Source organism: Kryptolebias marmoratus, linkage group LG4, assembly GCF_001649575.2.
Source record: "Kryptolebias marmoratus isolate JLee-2015 linkage group LG4, ASM164957v2, whole genome shotgun sequence".
Lineage (NCBI taxonomy): Eukaryota > Metazoa > Chordata > Actinopteri > Cyprinodontiformes > Rivulidae > Kryptolebias > Kryptolebias marmoratus.
Window position 1 is genome coordinate 6,427,130 of NC_051433.1, and position 20,208 is coordinate 6,447,337.

Consider the following 20,208-nt stretch of genomic DNA (forward strand, 5'->3'; position numbering starts at 1 on the left):
CTCAGACGTCAGATTTATGGTTTCACTTCGGCTGCGCTGCGTAAAAACAGCCCACGTTTTACAGGAAGTGAACAGCTGGGTTTACTTCCTTGAACAGGCCAGCCTACACCTCCTTAACCCGCCCTGTAGAAATACCGCTCAACTATAGATTTCTATAGGGACTCTTTAAATATCCACATTCATTTATGAAGATATGGTTGTCTTTCGCTGAGTTTGGACCTCCTGTGGTGCAGGAATAACAAGCAGTGGCACAAAACCAATTAAAGGAGTCCCCCTGAAACAAAACCAGCACGAATAAAGTCAGATATTCATTCTTGGGTTAAAGGTTATCCTGATCACCAGGTGAAGTTTGACAGAGTTTACTCCAATAGTTTTCCAGATGTATTGATATGCAACCCTAAAATGCAGGTCTGCAGTCAATGTAAACACAGCACTTTCATCTACTTACTTTATTTAACAAATGTACCAATATATCAAAACCGTCAGACTTCTCAATCCCAAACAGATCTTCTATAAATGTTGACCTTTTCCAGTCACTTCGGCTGTTTTCGTAGATAAACAAACACACGTGGTAGTTGGCAGCTTCCTTACCAATTTAAGGACAAATTAATAATCACTATATTTCACATGTTAATTTATCACGTGGAAATGTGAGACCTGTCAACATGTGGGTTTTCTCTCTTGAAATGCAATGTTTTATTTGTAATTGTCACATCTAATATTGATAAATCATATCATTCCCTGACCATCCCTGTTTCCTAACTGTAGTTGTATTTGACAGGAGTGAGCTGAAGCTTAGATGACCTCACATCGGATATTTCCTGTAATCCCTGCTTCTCCCTCACTTATTTACCTGAAACTGCTCTGATAGCACACCGGCACCAGGTCTGGTCGAAAGTTTCCTGGCAGGGGCGGTGAGCAGAGATAAAAGTGTTGCAAGTCATTCATGGGTGGTTATTGTTTGCTTGTCTGCTTGTTTATTGGCTTATGAAAATGATTTTATCACCTCTTATCTGGCCGGGTCACTGGAATAGAAACTGTAGAAACTGCAAGTAAAAGTGCTGTAACTGACAGTAAATAAAAGTTTGATCATATGTCATCTGAACACAGTTAACCTTCATTTCCTGACTTTTACAGTCCTCTGTAAAAGTCTGGACTCAGCCCTTTGTTCTTTAGTTTTTGTTTCCAGTTAGCCAGACTTTCTTGTAATCCATAAACTGATCTTTAGCAATACCTTTGTTAGACTTGTTGAAGGATCGTCAGCCTTTTCCTTTGAACTTTGGTGCTGTTGTTATTTTACTCATTTTAAGTTCAATCTTTTTCAGTTTGATAAACTGCTTAATGAATCATGCAGGATGAAAAATGGGTTAATCCCTAAACTCAAGGATGAACCAGTGTTTTAGACATCTTACCAAAAAAACAACAACCTTTTAAGCACTTTGTTACTGGTAGCTTATTAAAGAAACATTTTTTCTCTCATTTCTTTAACTGAATCTATAACAAATGTCAAACATAGAACATGTCGAGACATAAAACAGTATATCAGCAACAGCATATTTGTGTTGATTCTCAGATGTCACAATTCAGGAGTTTAAATAAAGGCACCTGGACCTTACTATTGTTGTTACAGATGTGTCACTTCTCATCCTGAAGGCTTTCTCATTTCATACTGAAGAGTTCAGGGTTGCAAAGCTTGCAAAGATGCATGAGATGCTCCATTTCTGCAAGCCGAATTTACATGCAGATTAGTCCCACTCCCTGCCCTCGTGAGGATTGTTGGAGTCTTTGTCAGCCTGGTTTTTATGAGGAAAGATTTGATCACATTCATGAAGGAAGGAACTAGTGTGAATCAGATCCAAAGCAGCTTTAGGACTGTCCTTTACCCTTGAGATGTAGAAACAACAGTCTTGGCCTGAAACACTGCTTTCCTGTGTTGTGCCATGAAAGGTTTTTTGTTTAAAAATCATTTGTTTAAAATACTTTGTTTTAGAGAGCTATTTGTTTATCTTTTAAAGCTATAAGTCTGTCTTCAGAATAGTTGCAAAGTGTAATATAAAGAGTTAATTGGACTAACTCTCCTGTTATACTGTTAAAACTAAATCACAGATTCACAATCTGCAGTGACTCAAGTGTGTTACCTGTAGTTTTATTAGTTTTTTGTCAAATTAAAATGGAATTAAAATTGATTATTTTAAAGACACAAACAAATACAACTTATAAAGACACTGAAAGACAGCTTTGCACTGAATGCAGTACCTGTGAACGCACACAAGGTGTCACACCTAACAACAAATCCTGTGACTTCTAAAGTCACTGCATCAAAGTGTTTTACTTCATTCTGTAACCAGATAGAATTTTAATGCTATTTTAACCTGCAGTCAAACTGGATTTAGTGGCATTTCTTATATTCATATCAACCTTTCATGGTTTGACAAAATAAGATTATATAGATTTTAAAGTATTTTGTACTCATATTGTAGTTGGATCTAGAATAGAAAGTAAAACAAAAGTAAATTATGATTCTATTTTAACAGTTGATGCTTCTACAACACAATAATATAACATCCACTGAAGATATTTTTCTTCTTTTAGTATTTTTGAAAAATGCTGCTCTGATTAAAAAAATAAATAAATTCAGAGCAGCACCTGTAGTTATAATGAAGCTTTTTTGTTCAGAGTTTCATTTAAAAAAGACCTGCCAGCAGATTATGCATCTTTCTCAGAATCTTATTGCTACTTTGACCCTTTCTCTAAAATATTATAAAGTTTTGAGACCACAGTTTTCACATAATGTTCATAACTGAGCTTCCGTTGATGAGAAAGCACTGTTAACCCTCTCAAGGCAGGCGTTGCAACAACATATCTGATTTTTCCTGTTACTAAAACTTTATTTGAACCTGAGAGGGTTAAATAAAAACCTTGGAATCATTTACATCAGACAAATAAAGATCCAGCAAATAAAGATAAGTATTTACGAGTTGCCTCTCAGACTTATTGTTGTAAAAAGCTAGATGACTACTCCGTTACCAAGTTTTCTAATTAGGCTTTCTGAATTTTCCAGCCTGCTGTGGTCATGGAAAGCTCCCCGGGGACCTTTTAACTCAATGCTCCGTCTGCTGTCTGGTCCTGGGTGATACTTTAGGTCACCTTCTTCATTTTTCATGGGTGTTAAGCTGGACAAATGTGATGCTCACATTTCGTCCCACAAGCTTTGGTCATTGACCTCCGGGGCTGGCGCACTGCAGCAGAGCAGTCACAGAGCACTTTCCTGTCGTAAATCTTTATCTCTTTGAATCATTACCTGCCCTTCTCTGAACGGAGACGCCGTTCTCCGAGTATAACATTAAATTTAGGCATCAGGCAGAGCAGATATGAGAACACAAATCATCCCCAAAGAGGCACTGTAAAATACAATAGCTTTATTAATGTCCACCAACAAAAATATAAATGATGTATGAAAGTAACAAACCCTAAAAGCCCATTTGATGTGCTATATTATTCAATAAAATAACGTCTTTGATAAATTGAAAGCTTATTAATAAAAACTCCTCAATACTCTAAATTATTTAAGTTAATTTAAAAGGCATATAAATAATTAAATTGTTGGGAACACTTCTTCTGCAACAAGTTTGGGTCTCTGAAGAGTCTTAATTTAATACTAAAGAAGGAAAATACAGTGTTATATAACTAGTACAGTGTTATGTAGTTTTATAACATCGTCTATAAACAGTAACAATAACAGATAAAAAGCTTACTGAGAACAATTAAATGTGACAAAATGACTATCTTCATAATCTGAATTACGAAAAAAAACAACATTATCAATGTTGTTACTACAAAAAGATCTTACATAAGCACAATTAATGAAGTGAATTACTTTTTTTAGCTTTTCTGTTTCTTGCACCCCTCTAGGTCCTCCAGATGTATCCAGGTAAAAACCTTACAGAGCAAATTCCCAAATGGTTCTGAAACAAGAAATAAATTCATTTTCAGTTGTAGATTGTTGCATTTTGATGGTGAAATCACTGTAGCAGCAAATATGATCTACTGCTGGTGTTCTTTGAATGCATCATGTGCTCAATTATAAATAAATTAACTGAAACATGCAAAAGCATAAGATGCACAAAAACATCCCAGTCTTAATATTTTTTTTTAGTTTTTTTTTTTTTTTAATTTACATCATTTAAAAGGTTTGACCAAAGCGGCTACAACTATGTCACATTCCCATCATGTGTAAACAAAAAAAAGTTAAACATGTTTAACTTTCATACAGGTTCTGTCTGTAGATGAATGAATTTCTGTCACCTGACACCAAAAGTCAAAGGGCTATAAGACTTTTGGCCTTGCATGTTGTGATTTGACTGTAGTGTCAGCGAAATATCTCACAAACCAGTGGATCGATTTCAATGAAACTCTTAGAAAGTAATCATTGGATGTGCATCTATGACTCTTTAAGTTTAAGAACAATTCAGCTCAAGATGGCCACCACAGCCAATGACTTTGAGAAACATAAAAATGTCTACAACTCATCAAATAAAAAAAAATATTGAGCTCAATTTGGTGTGGTAGTAGCCCAGTCATCATCCTCACAAATGCTACGAGAACATGGAGCATTTCTTGTTTTTTGTTGTACTGCAGTACAGCATTCACACTTCAGCGCACTCGATCCTGAATCCAGAAAAGTTGCAGCAACCAGAAGAAACTGGAGACTTTTTAAGGATTTAATTAAGCCCAATCTGCTGAGTTCCAGGTGACTTTACCCTCTGGAGGGTGCAAACGACGGCACACAGACTGCTGTCTGTGCAGCTCTGAAATTGAATTAACATGTCTGCTGACAGTACAGTAACCCAGTCTGCTGATATGAGACACGTCTATTGTTTCCCTTAGAGCAGAGGGATGCAGCTTGTCACCAGCTTAAAATAAAAGGAAGAACAGTGGGGCTACATGGCTAATTATAGTTCCATTTAGCATTGTAAAACAGTCTGCTGTGTCACAGTGACTGGACCATGTGGCAGTATTTGAATGGATTTCTTGAGGTGATTTCTTATCAAAGGCAGGGCTGGATTTGATCTCTTCATGGACCAACCCCATGAATTATAAATGATGGCCTCACTTTGGCTTTGACCTTGCCTGAGCCATCTGTCTTTTAAATGCTAAAATGCTAACAGAGCTTATCCTTAGGGACATCACCTGCACAATCAGTGATCAGAAGGGTGACCTGAGTGTTAACTAGTGACAGCATGTAATGTACTACAATGTCTGAGATTTAAATTAGCTCAGAAAATACAAAAAAAAAAAATACAAAAGCAGCGCAAACAAAACGTATACAGTGATCCAGAATGTGTCCTTAATGTGGCCGTTTGAAACAAAGCAGCAAGAAAAACAGCCTTGGAGGCAAACGTAGATCATCTTATAAATGATTAATTTGGTCTGCATATTTAACTTGGTGCTTTTGCTTTTGAAGCGATCCCAGTAAAGGCATTGTCAAAGCCACAGCACTAGACATTTCTCCGGGTAGAAAAGTGTTTTGCCAAATAGAACAGGAAATTTAAATGTTTATCTTGTTCTTTTTTTAATTAATATCACACACAGTAACCAAAAAAACAACAGTCTTTCCATCTACATAAACTTAATTATTTTTGATCTCCTCAACTTTTTTAGCTAGACTGTTTTCTCTCTAACAGGCTTGTTGTAGCTCATCGGAGGAGAAACATCTGCTCCTTCAGTCTGCCATTCACACAGTCACACCAGAAATAAACATATTTTATCAATGCTAAAAAAGAAGATAACACCAACCCTTTTCTTGTGCTATGACAGGCATCAACGAGTGAATTTTATCATTGTGGTATCAGCAATGAGAACCAGCAGCAGGCAGGCGATAATAACAGCCAACATGAGGCGTTAATGAGTGTTCAGCTCCGAAGTCTCACACTGGCACTCATCACTTTTATAATTAAACATAAGAAGAAGAAGAAAAAAAGATGCGAAAACCTTTACATCTGCTTGATTATGAGTACATTTCATCCCAGAAATGAAATCAAGCGAAGTAAACTTCATGCAGTTTGCATACATGTTTAATGAAAAGGCACTCTTTGCAGAATAAATAAAACAGCAAATTATGACACTGTGTACTGTACAAAGTTGACACATACAGTAACAGTCCTCACATATTCAGTGCTTTGTAACATATTAAAGTGCTGACTTTTGAAATGACCAACTTTTGTCATGTTATTGCTTTTCTCATTGTATTTATTGCTTTTTTATTGGGTGAAAAATACATTCTTATTTTCACATCACCAAATTGCATATTATAGAATTATTTTAAAGGCATTGACTGAGATGCAACTACATTCACTGACATTTCAACACAAGCTCGATTTATATTCACAATATTTTCACATTTAGTAGATTTTCAATGAATGAAATGTGGCATGCATAAATAGTATGGATTTATATTTTATCATTATCTGCATTACATAACACCTCCTGTTTGTCTTTATTTCACAAACCTATTTAACATGACCTCTGATTATTATCCTGATTATTATGTGGGATATAAGAATATTTACTGTATGTTCAAATACTATGACATTCAACCCAGTACATATAAAATCTTCCATTAATAGGAGGTAAACCTTATTTCGGCCTCTTTGCCATGCGATAAAAATGATAAAACAACAGCAAATGGAAAAAACAAATTTTAAATAAAAAGTGCTTTTTTATTGGTTTTGTCCTTGTCTTTAAATCTGATCAGAAATATATAATATCTCACATTTACCCTAATAAACACGTTTTCCCTTTCAACAATGGATGATGTAAAACTCTAAAAGTGCTTAGGAGATATGTAGAAAAAAGCTTTCAGTGCAATAAATTGATATGATTTTAAAGGGTGAAATTCACATTCAAGTGTTATGTTGGGATTATCCATTTACAGCAAAAACCCTGTTTATTGGAGCTTAATGTGAAAAAACAGAAACAAAACCCATAGATGAAAAACAGGTGATTTTAATGACTACACCTGCTGCATGCAACTATTGCATGTAGAGTATAGTCAACATTAGGCAGGTTTGTTTTATACTTTGCAGCCTGTCTAAAATTAATAGCAGACATTCAACAGTGCCAGCTATCTATCACACAGATATTGTTACGCTGAAGGTGCTGCTGGCTGAGCGTTCACAGCTAAAGATTTGCTGAGAAGACAGTGTGTACACTGATGTCCTCCTACTTTGCACTGCACTCACTCGCCTGCCCTTGAACACCACACCAAGGCCAATCTCAATTTTGCTGAATATGATGAAATGGAGACTAACATAGAACTGTGATGTAATATGAGCTACGATTATACTTCCAGTTAAAATGCTCTGATCACCAAACAATTTTTTCTTTCCTGTGGGATAAATTTGCTCAACTAAATCACACCAGTTGAAATTTTTAAAGCTTGCAAAGCCTTTTCTCTCTATACAGTACTTGCACTTGTAGTTAAACTTTCAAGGTGAAATGTTTGTTTACAGAAAGGGTCGTGCGTTTCTTCGAATTAGACTAGATTCTTTCATCACAGTTAACAGAAAAAGTGTTTGCAGTTATGTTGATTGCACTTTGACACATCTACATGCAGACAGACAACTTGTGTAAAGACCATCTCACCACACAGTGCCTATTAATACTGTAATTATCTGTGTTTGAAGTACAAAATGATGAGGAAGATAAACTAACAGATATGTTTGATTTTGTCCATTTGTGTTTTTTGTGCCCTTAATAATGATAAGTAGATAAACAATCCATCAGTGCATGCCGTTTTTCTCATTCTGCCAAGTGCCGTTGCTTTTGTTCAACGAAAGGCTGCTTCCACTCTTGTTAGCGGCTGACATTTTCTGTGTAGCTTCCACTGCTGCGTCCATCACCTGTTTCTCCTCCTGCTCAGTCTCACGATGGTAAAAATAGTTGAAGTTGGAGACAATGACAGGAACAGGCAAGGCAATGGTCAGGACACCAGCAATGGCACAGAGAGTGCCGACCATTTTGCCTCCCATGGTGATGGGGCACATGTCTCCATAACCCACAGTGGTCATCGTCACCACAGCCCACCAGAAGCCATCAGGAATGCTGACAAACTGCGTCTGGGGCTCATCCACTTCTGCAAAGTAGATGGCACTTGAGAAAAGGATGACTCCAATGAAAAGGAAGAAGATTAGCAGTCCCAGTTCCCTCATGCTGGCTTTTAAGGTCTGACCCAAAATTTGAAGACCCTTCGAGTGACGGGAGAGCTTAAAGATTCTGAAAACTCTCACCAGCCGAATGATTCTGAGTATTGCTAATGACATGTTTTGACCTGAGTTCACATCATCATCTGGTGTTGTGGCCAGCTCAGTCCCCAGGGTTACAAAGTAGGGAATTATAGACACTATGTCAATTATGTTCATGATGTTATTAAAGAAATCACTTTTGCTGGGGCACACCACAAAACGAACACAAACCTCAAAGCAGAACCAAATTATACAAATAGTTTCCACAATGAAAAATGGGTCTGTGAGGTATGTCATTATGTTTTTAGCAGCAGGACGAGGGACAGACATGTCTTTTGTACCGTTGATCATTTGGGTGAAACCTGTAGGAAAGTCACTGTCCTCCCTGAACTCCGGAAGAGTTTCCAGGCAAAAGATGAAGATGGATATGACAATGACAAGCACAGAGACCAGAGCTACAGATTTGGCTGCACTGGAGCTCTCCGGGTATTCAAACAGAAGCCAGAACTGCCGCTGCAGTTCATTGGTGGGCAGAAGGACTTCAGGTTCTTTGATAAACCCTTCATCCTCACGGAACTGCTCCATCGCCTCGTGACCCAACTCATAGAAAACAATTTCATTAGCAAAAACATCTAAGGGAACGTTGGCTGGTCTGCGGAGTCTCCCCCCTGACTGGTAGTAGTAGAGAATCCCATCAAAAGATGGCCGATTTCTGTCAAAGAAGTACTCATTTTTCATTGGGTCAAAGTAATTCATTCTCTTTACAGGGTCACCCAGCAGTGTCTCTGGAAACTTACTTAGCGTGCTGAGTTGGGTTTCAAACATCAGTCCGGAAATATTGATGACAACTTTCTCATCTTTGTCTTCCACACAGTGCTTTTCAAACAGATCTTCATTTTCATAATAATCCTTCTGTATCTTACTGAAGACACTGTCTGTTGGAGACTCGCTGTTGATCAGGAGCTTCAGATTTGAGATCAGGCTGGCACTGCTGGAGTTTGCCTTAGAAGTCAGAGTTGGAGGAGTGGATGGTGACAACCCATCCTGACCGGACTGACGCCTGCGCCGTCCTCTGCGCGGTGACTGGTGAGGAGAAGCCAGCCGGTGGGTTAACAGATTTTGATCGGGTGCCTCCGAAGTTGGCGAGGTAGGGTACCCAGAGTCGTTAGGATCACCCAGGTTGATGCCAACATCATCCATGTTTTCGAAATTGACAAGTGGCACCTCCATCGCCTGCTTTGTCGCTAGCTGCTGCTTCGACAATCAGCCTGGTTCAGGAGACGGAGGCGACACTTCAACCAGTGCCAAGCTGAGGATCCTGACGAGGCTTCCCTCCTCCTGGTTACCATTCAGGCTGCCGTTCACTAACTGTAGTTTCAGGGTTCTGGTTAATCTGCAAAACAGGGTTGTTGAAAGAAAATGGATTATATTTTCTCGAGTGGTGCAATCTACAGGAGTTTTGTTGATTAAGAGATTTTCTGTCAGCTCTTGTTTGCATCAGCGCAGAACCTGCCATCTGATATTCTGCATATACAGTTATTTTTTTCCCTTCAATTTGTCTCCAATGACCTAAACAAAAATACAAACTCGGCAAGCTATAACGTAAAAGTGCTTACAGGCAGTATGGACAATTTTATTGCTGATCATGTGCTACAAAACTGTTTTTTTTTCTTCTGACATAACACTTGATTCTTCACTAATGACTGAAAGTACAAGCTCATTAAACTGGCGAATGTTTAACTTTCTCACTTTTCTAATGTCTGATTGTTTGGTTCTAATCCACAATTCAGTTTTTCTATTCCAGTTCACGACAGCTCTGAGTTTGCTTCATCTTTTATTAGTTGTTTATCATCTATCTTTGTCTTGTTTGAACAGGTAACCTAATCCTGAGCACATGCCATCAGGCTGTGATGCACTTGACACTAAGGGCCCTGCAAGACTCAGAGAGATCCGTGTGCCTTTGTTTCCATTCACAGTGCAGCAGATAACATAACAGTTGAGGATATAAAATTTAATCTGATATAAAAAAAACTATGAAGACTTTATGTAAGACATGCATGCTGATTGGACCAATGGTCAGAATGCATATTTAACTTTACCTTGTGTAAACAAACAGGGGTTACTGGGTTCAAAAGAGAGGAAAAAACAAAAACACAAGAACTGAAAGGTACTATTTGACATCCTTAGATTTCAGAAACTTTTCCGAAAGTACTTTTCTGCAGGTACAGCCTTTTTTTTTAAACTAACATGTTACTATCTGGCATTAACTTGACAATCAAAAAGCAGTTTTTCTCAACTCAAAGATCATCATGCTTATCAGATCTGAGCGCCAACGTGCCGCATAAAGCATGCAGATGTAAGGACTCACCCGTGTCCCTGGCTCTGCAGAAGTTTTAATGTCCTCTCTGTCCTGCCAGGCAGCTTCGTTCTGTACCTCTTTACTCCCTTCACTCTCCCTCATCAAAACTCCCAATCAAGAGTGTCTGTAGCAGTATTAAAGCTCCCACTAAGTAATTTAACACTGTGAGCGAAACCAGAGATGCTCAAAGCACCCACACAAACTCACAAACATACACAAGTTCTCCCTCACACACACAAGCACTAGACAAACAAAAAAGGCAACTGACTTTATTTTAAGTGGGGGTCACCTGGCTTTGTTCTCGCTGCTCCCTCCTCCGTCAGCAGAAATGCTTATAGGTAAGCCCTGTGATAGGAGATTTACTGTGTGGGAGCCAATCGCTGCTTGATCAGAGGAAGGGAGTGTGGGACCCACTCGTTCCCCCTTTTTCTGCAGAGTAAGCATCCACATGCAGGATCATCCAATCCAACCTCACCTTGGGGGTTTGACTGTATTCCTCCCCTGTTACTCCACTTGTCAAAGTTCCTAACATCTGCAGCAGTGTCTTTCTGCTGGAGTACATCAGCTTCTTCTCATTTTCATCCTAATTTATACTGACACAAGCTATTATTTCATCTGATATCAGTATTATAATACATATTGATAATGACTGAAATATTGCAATAGTTTTCAAAATCTTCACACAAACTTTATTTTATTTTTGTAATTCCCCTGCAATCATGTCCTAATGCAAAACACATGCAAGGTCCAGTTTGGACAAACAAAAATAAGCTCACTGGGAACTCTATAACTCTAGTATTTTTGCAGCTTGCATTTACAGAAAGTTGAAAGTTAAAGTGACTTTGAGGAACTGAAATTGTAAACTCCCATATCAAACTGCTACACTTTCTCTCAAGAGCCAAAACCTGCAATTAAAGTTATTCTTGCACTTTTTTAGAAGGACGATCAAGTTGGCAGGATGGGTTCAATATTGTGCATTACCTGATTGAGAACTACTTGCCTATTAGCGGATTTCATGTCTTCATCTCGTTGTCGTCCTGCTGCAGCCAGGAGCTGCTGGTCCTCTGTAACATTGCGGCTCGAGCAGGACCACTGCAGGCGAACACAGGCACATGGCTTCAAGGTCACAGCAAACTCTTTTAGGATATCACAGTCCATGCATTACCCCACTCTCACATTATTATGTGGTCTCACGAGAACATCAGCATACATTAGTTTAAATTATGCTGAAGGCTTTGACACAGGGAAATCCATGCAGGTTTTAAGACACAGAGACATGCGTGCGCTCACACACACATCGATCTGCTGACTTAAACATCTTCCACGTTTTTCCTGAAAGATCCTGCAATGACATTGAGGGTGCAGTCAGTCAAGGCATGACCTGCCATTTAAACACCTCATAATAAAATCTGCTACAAGCAAAGAGAGACAGGGAGATAGACGGTGATCACAGACTGCACAAGTCAGACCAAGACAGTAAATAATCAGTCCTTCTCCCTGCAAAACGATTTGTGTCAGTAAAAGTGGAAAAGAGGAGGTAAATGGATGAGATATGAACTCCGGGATGACGTAGAATGCAGCTACCGCATTGTCACTCATCTCAGGGGAACCAACAGGCTACCAGAGGGATTAACGCCCCTCCCTCTACCCTTCCATGCAGACCTCCATCCATCATCTGTCCCTCCTCCTTCCCTGCAACCGCCCCCCCTCCTGAAGACACTATCACCTTACTGATAAGCAGGCTGTGTTGACAAAGCAAATTATCCATCAGCAGGGTTATTTATGAACTTTACTGATGATGCATGGGTCGAGAAGCACCTCCAGCACACCTTCATGAACATGACTTCAAGTCATGCCTGATAGAAATATAAACATTTTGTCAACAGAAATAAATCCCAACTTAACACTGAAGTAAAAAAAAAGTTTTAAGATTTGTCTGAAATAGAGTAAAACAGAGTAAAATTAACACCTGAAAATCATTGTTATAGGACTATTTTTTATAATGACAAAAAATGACAACATCCTTTCTACATATGTAAATGTCCTTCATGCCACGTTTAAAAACTAAACTAACCCTTTTTTCTCTCTCTATTTTAAGTTTGACTTCTATTTTTTAGGTCCACTGTAGCAAGCTAACACAAATCAAGAGTCTGTCAAGTAGTTTTAAAAAGGTTTATGTTCTGTTTTTATAATAATGTCTTATTTTTCAGTAGTTTTGTTCCTGTTCAGCACGAATAGCAGAAAAAAGAGAAAGTCCAGAAAAGACGGCCATCTTGCAACAGAGCTGGCTGTAGATATTTAAACTACATAAATTAGCATCTTCACTTCACCAGCCATGCAGAATGGCTTTTATAGGCAAGTGGCAATGCATCTAGTTGTCATATCTGTCAACTAAATTTAACATGTTTTTCAGGCTTTTGTATCTCAGGTGTTTTGAGGTTTGTGATGAACCTGCTGTAGTTGTTAGCAGCTTGAGGAGGAGGAGGACCCCTTCTATTTCTCATCTAAATAGGTTCTTGTTTAATTTGTTTTTTAGTGCCATCTGTGTTTCTCATTTTTGTCTGTTTGTCATTTAATTATGGTGCTGATCCAGATTTAATTTACACAAAATCACTGCTTTAGTCACAGTTTGTAAGTGGATATTCTCAGGTGCGTTGTAGTAGCTATAAGGAATTCCCATCTTGTCACATTTTTAGCCATACCAGACCCAAAGACTCTGGTATTGACACAGTACCAATGAATCCAAGGTGGAGTCTGTAGATTTAGCTTACTTCCCAAAGATTCATCAGATTCAGTCAGACTGGTAGGATTCATGTGAATGCCAACAGTGGTTTATCTGTCAGTGGTTTCAATCCTTAAACAAGACCAATAATACAAATAAAAGTTATTGGAAAACAGATATAAAACCAGCCAGTCTGCAGATGACAGCCTGGTTGGGAATGAGTAAAAACTGTGAACTACTCATCTTGTGCATATGATCTGGGTAATTCTATCTGAAAAGCCCTTATGCTCATCCATTAAGGATGACAGGATTTCAAAGTGCCTGTAAGGTAGCACGGATTAGATATTCCAGACTCGTAATTTTATAGCTGCTGTAAAGGCAACTGGTTATTCCAGTCTAGTAATCCTATATATTGCACCAGGGGTTCTCCTTATTACGTAGCTGGTTGGTTAGGAGAACACAAGGGCATAACAGCTTTAAAAAAACTCCTACACAGCCCAAAAATGAGATACGAAGGACAAAAGTTCATTTTGAATTCTCCAAAATAACAGAAGTATGCTTGGATTTGCTTGTTTTTGTTGGAGATTATCAGCTTCAAAGGCTTAAACAGACAGTAATCAAAGTTTTTAGGTTTCTTATTTAAATATTTGTGAAATATATTAATGTGCAGAGACTGTCAAACTGGTAAATTTACAAAAAGAGCCCACGTTTTGCAGTGGGTTCCAGATAAAGGGTATGTTACGCATTTGTGCAGACATTTGCTACATTCTATCTCCCTCTCATTACCTTTCTCCCTCCTCACATCATGAAACAAAGGCAATTATGCCAGAGCAGAGAAATGCAATCCTTAAATTCATGTGACAAGGTGAACACTGTGTGGGGTCATAAAAAACCATGCCCTTCTCCTTGAGCTTTGTGGGCTCAATAACAATGTGTTACCTAACATCATTCGTACAGTGTGTTGAAATTCACTCCACTGACTTTCTTAACACCTTCCGGAAATTGTTTTAGCAACAGGGCTGTTTTATTTTAACAATAGTACCCTATAGTTGTCTTGTTAAAAACACAGTTTTGTCCCAGGTATAGGGTAAAAAAAGTTTAAGATTTGCCTTCCGGCAGCAAATGTGCCATATCATAAATTAATAAGTTTGATGCAAATTAGAAGCTTTGTTAAAATTACACTTTCCAATTTACTAAATGAAAAGGAGGGGCTCCACGTTTGGAGCTGATTGTTAGATCTTATGTATGAAGTTTTAGGTGAAAGGTCATGTGTTTGTTGATAAGTTATTTGAAAAATACTTCCAAAATAAGCTTAGGAGCAGAGTGTTTGTTGTATAAACACTCTGCAAGAACTCAGCTGACCCCAACCTTATATTTTTAATGCACTTTCAAGCTGACCTATTGAGGCGGCTGACTTTTGTTTTGAAAAACACACGGTGCCCTTTTGTTAATATTGGCAACTTTCTAACTACTTCAGACCAATATGCACCAAAAAAACCTTGCAAAGTAAGTCCAGTAAACTTTATAATTTAACTACGAATTACATATAAAAGGCTGATCAAGATAATAACAAGGCTGAAATCTCTCATGGTGTTCTGACATGTTCTGCATTTATTGATATTGTTATTATAAAATTTTATTTATTCATCTATTAATGTGTTGTTTGAAGATTCCATCTTGACTAACAAACATAGTTCTTGATTTTGAAACATGTAACAAAAAGATGCAAGTCACTCTACAGTGAAGACGCCAAATATTCAAAATAAGTAACAATAACATCATGTCCTAATGTCTTAAATATTTGACTCTTTTTCTTTTGTTTATGCTTGCAGACTGGTTTGTCATTAATACACAGCATTAGATGGATGTTGTGTGGTTTTAGAGCTGCATCTTTCAATACTTGGTAAATACTGTTGGTGGGAAGAGTACTTTATATCACATACACAATAGAATACAAGCACTATAGACTTAAATCATCAATCTGTTCCTCTTTGCTGGTAGAGCTAGTTAATCTTCAGAATCATTCTGCTCGTATCTTATAATTAATGATCACCCTGCTCGCTGAGACCATTGCTCTAAAACCACACAACATCCATCATGCATGTGTTTTGCAGCTAATAAACTCAGTCAGAAGAATATTTGTGTTAGCTTATAAAATATTTCTGTAGCAAACCCAAGGACTAAATCTTCACATGGTTTCTGGTTGCTTTGTTCAGCCTCTGGACGTTTATGTGCAGGAATTAGATACCCCTGTGCTGTTTGTGTCTCAGAGGTGCTGCCATGTTGCTGTGGACGGACAGACAGGTATTCAACACTAATCACCGGGTATCGCCTTATCCAGAGGAGCATTGTTGGCCTTTGTTGCAGCGGTTATGCTCCACATGTTACAGCTGCCTGTATCTGCGGGTGGATAAATGACAGAACAACATGCACTCTTTCCTCCGAAGGAATTTGTTTTTTACCATGAGACAAGGTTTCTGAATACCAGGCGTGACAAAAAACATAATTTCTTTGATTGTTTTTAGTCTTTGTTTACATCTGTGTGGTTTCAACTGAATTACTCTCTTTGATCAAATATGAATAATAAATGAAGGCAAGCTGCTAAACCGCCTCATTTCCAGCACCTGACATCAAAGCTCCACCCAGGAACCCAATTATGTCAGCAGGCAACCAGCTCCAGTTTCATACATGATGATTCATATGTTTAGAGGAAAAGCAGAACAGAAAGCACTTCACAGGATCGTAATCAAACCTGCTGCAATTATCTTTTTAATCAGTGTAATGATAGGACAAAAGTGAAACACTGTTTGAAAGAAACCATCTTACTGATTTGCTTTTTAAAGGTCTCTTAATGAAAGTCACTGTATTTTCAAACAGTGGATTTTTAAAGTAATGATCATCTTTTTTCTGACTTTATTAAAGGAACATAATTACAAATGAATGACACACAAATCAAGTGCACCAATGTTTTTGGAAGTGTTCCTTCAAGTTATTTCATACATAATGTAGAAAAGAATGTCTTATAAATGGCCACATCGAAAAATATTTTTACTTGTTTCTGTCTCTTTGTAAAATATCTTATGAACCACTGAACAGATTTAATGACACTTTCAGGTAGCAATCACTGAATGTGTATATACAACTTATTAACCTTTGAAGCCAAACCAATTCAAGATGGCTGCCACATCCAACTAAACTTGGATCAGATTTAGAGGTATTGAGCTACAGGCCTACAATTCAAACAGAGCTAAAACAGAGATTTACTGTTTTATTCAGTTAACCGATTTACCTGTAAGGATCTGTTTTTTGGTAGTTTTATTTGATTTTTTTTAAATTTATTGTTCTTTTGGGTTTAGTTCAGCTTTGTGCCATCAGTCACTTCCTTCCTCAGTGGGAATTTTCCATAGTCAGCCTGCTACGCCCATCTACACCTGTTCCTCATGAGTCTCAGCTGCTCCCACTGCTAATCACTCCTCCCAGGTCCATATAAAGTGTTTGCTTGCCCTGATTATGCCCGTTATGAGCCTTATGCCCTGTTTACGTTTGGTCTCTGTGTTTCCTCGAGCTCCTTGTATTTATGGAAGTTGGTGCTGCCATGCCAGCTTTTTTTTTTTTTGATTGTTTTTACTTGAGCCTTTTGTCAGTCTGCATTCCTGGGTTCAAAGCTCACACAAACCTTGATAACCAAATGCTTAAATTTTGCATTTCTCATTACAACGGGGCATTGATTTCAGAAATGTCCTGAACTTGCACCAGAATGCAGGATAGAAAGTGTTTCAGGGGTGTAATCTACACACACGCACACGTGAACTTGTATCTCTGTAGAGGTTCAGACAACAGAGCACGAACCGCGTCACTGATGACGACTATTTGTCAGAGGCACGAGGCTGAAGCCTCATCAAGTGATCGTTGCATACATAATGAATAAACCACAACCAGACGCTCCCTTCAAGCTGCTATTCAGCTCATTTTCTCTTTCTTCCTTTAATTGGGCTCCTTATTTAAGCTCATTTAAGTGCCCTCAGTTTATCCAGATTCTGTTTTCTTCGAAAGTACAGTTCTGAGAGTACATTTGACAACATGTGATCACAGAACAGCTTTTTTTTATTAAAAGAAAAATCATATGTACGGAAACTGAGAAAATAAAAAGACAAAACCCATGCAGAGCTCCTGATATTTCCACAGAGCTGTTAGTGGGATGTGAACAGTAAAAAGAAGCATGGGACTAAAGTGTTGATAAAATATTAACTCGCACAGAATATTTAAAGCCTCTGACATGTTTTTACTGCTTTCTATTTTGAATATGGTCTCAACATGAAGTGTGTGAAGCCAGCAGCACATAATCATTATTATTATTTGATTAAACCCTGAGGAGACCCTGACCCTAGCCCTGAGCCAAAAGGCCATAACCCCTTAAGTTTTTATGTTTTCAATTTTTTTTTCTTTTTTTTTTTGGTGCAAACTTGTATTTCAAACCATGCATACCTTTACTTGAAACATTTTAAATTTAATCAAGTGCTGATAGCTGTAAAGTGGTTACAGGCTCTTGGCATTCTTCACAGAGAAAAGTGAGAAAAATATTAATTTCCTTTCTTGCTGAAAGCTTTAAGCGGAATATATCAGCTGCTTGTTTAAGATAAATGAGTGAAGTGTAAAAAGAGATTGAAAAACTCAGCCTGCATATTGAATCTTTGATTACATCAAGTTTGGTTTTAAAATATCACATTTAAACAATTAGACAAATAATAAAATAAAATGGTTTCCAGGATGAACTCATTTGATTTTTTAAGAGAGTTGAATAAACACATTTTTCAAGATGACAGATATTTACTTTTATTTTGCTTACTTTGTTAAATAAAGGCTCTTTCTCCAGAAGGGATTCAGCTCCCTGTATAAGTGGGTTTGATGAACTACAAACATGTCTAAAAAAGAACCCCAAACCTCAAAAGGAAATAAAAACTAACTAAACATATTAACCCAAAAGGTGAAGCATCAGCAAATTAAAAACTTTGAATAACTTCTAAAAAAACAGCTCGTGAGTTCTTGTAAAACCAGACTGCAGCTCCACATGATCACATCTCTAACATTTATTCTCATTGTGCAGCTGTTCTTTCATTCATAAATAATATTTGAAAAGCATTTATTTGTACAAACTCTCACTTCAGATAATACTATAAGTTGACTCTTTGTCCGTTTCTCAGGTCAAACCTGGTCAGACCTCATCCTGACACTATGACCTCTTCTTGTTTTGCTTTTTTTTTATCCACGTTTGTCTGGTCTTTTATGTCTTCATGTCTCCAGGTTTACAAATGAGCATCTGTTCATTGGTTGTTGTGTGTGCTTTAACAAGTTTCATGGCTGGCTCACGTTAACTTGGCTCGTTTGTTACCCCCACAGGGTTAGAGAAAGGTGTGTGCCGATACACTGGTGTGCTAATTATCCATATGGTTGTAAGAGAAGCAGAAGTGTGCTTATGTTCTCCTGTGTCTTAACAATAAGGGTTGTTGTTGCTTTTCATTAAAAACACTATTATAGCCAAAGTCTTGCAGTGTTTAGTGCAGAAAAAGAAAGATAACTCAACACTTTTAGTTTAGAGCTGGACAGAAAATTGTTAAAATCATACTTTAATAAGCTTTTTTCCCCATCAAATCCATTTTTAAATCTTGTCTCATTTTTCCACGTAAATAACATTATTAGTGTGTTAGCACTCAGAGTATGTGTTGAGGATGACTCTCAGCTACAACCGTATTCAACTTGAGCTCAGTATTTGTAAAACTGACTAAGTAGGCATTTTTGTGTTGGTTAAGGCCTATGCTTTTATAATTTTCTGACCTTTCAGAATCACCTTCTGTCCCTTTAAAGGAGACAGAAATTTAAGGTTTGACACCACTGAAACAGGTCAAATCATTCTGTGTAAAAGTAAGAAGGCGTATCTCGGATTTAGCACCATCACAGTACTTGTAGCAAAGTGTGACATGAAGAATAAATGTCTGCTTGTGTTAAAGTTAAAACACACCATTTGCTAAATGAACAGCTTTTATATTACTGATATTTACAAGGAGGTTTTGTTTTCTGTGGTTTGTTTGTTAGTAAGGTTACTTAAAAACTAATGAACACAATTTGATTAAATTTTCAGGAAATATTGGAGTTGTCACAAAAAAACCACGTGATTAAATTTAGGTGGTGATCTGGATCACGATCGGGATCCTACAGTTTTTGAATGACTGTATGGCCTTGGCAGAAGGTTGAGCTCTCTGATTGCTTCTAGTTTATTTTAAAATCCTAAAGGTAAAAAGTATTCACTCATTGACTGGTGTCACAGAAACTGAAGCCCAGTGCACACCTCTAGAGGGCAGTAATACTTCCTTTTCCTGAACATTAAAATAAATACTAAAATTCTTCTTGAATCTCTGATTATTATTATTTTTTTTACTCAGGCTTAAACTCATCCTGGTGACCGCTGCACTGTGCTAAAAATTAAAACTCAATCTTCCCACATGTTCCATTCTCACTGTCTGGTGCTGAAAATAAAGCTGAACACCTCGTTATAGTGAGGTGCTTTATGATGCCAGGGCAGCCCTGTTAAATTAGCTCCAAGTCCCACAGCGCTGCTTGACTAATTACAAGCTGGTAAGTACAATAGAAGCCCGTGTGACTCCTCAGCCGTGGTCCTGTGGGCATGCTAGCATCACTGACAAACAACACACAGGCATTCACACCACCTTAACAATAACAGCTACAGTGTTATGCACGGTGGCGGACACCTGCAGCAGGACAGCACCCTTGGCTGGAGAGCTCGATCCCATCTGGCTTTCCATATTTTGCCCTGGTTTCTGGAAAGCGGGCTGCAGAGTGCTGCAGTGCATGGCCGGATCAAAGCAAGA

At 37.9% G+C, this 20,208-nt stretch overlaps 1 protein-coding gene across 1 annotated transcript; it reads right to left on the minus strand.

The window, feature by feature from the left end:
* Positions 1–6,078: 6,078 nt before the first annotated feature.
* LOC108231537 (potassium voltage-gated channel subfamily A member 10) lies at positions 6,079–10,836 on the minus strand. The gene is made up of 2 exons (XM_017408622.2): positions 10,612–10,836; positions 6,079–9,636 (listed from the first exon to the last, which is right to left on the minus strand). The coding sequence occupies exon 2, from the start codon at positions 9,471–9,473 to the stop codon at positions 7,782–7,784; it is 1,692 nt and encodes a 563-aa protein (XP_017264111.1). The 5' UTR covers positions 9,474–9,636; positions 10,612–10,836; the 3' UTR covers positions 6,079–7,781.
* Between the last annotated feature and the right edge of the window lie 9,372 nt (positions 10,837–20,208).

Bases quoted from the DNA above. Each gene is read 5' to 3' on its own strand.
- LOC108231537 (XM_017408622.2), bottom strand. From the start codon at position 9,473: ATGGAGGTGCCACTTGTCAATTTCGAAAACATGGATGATGTTGGCATC.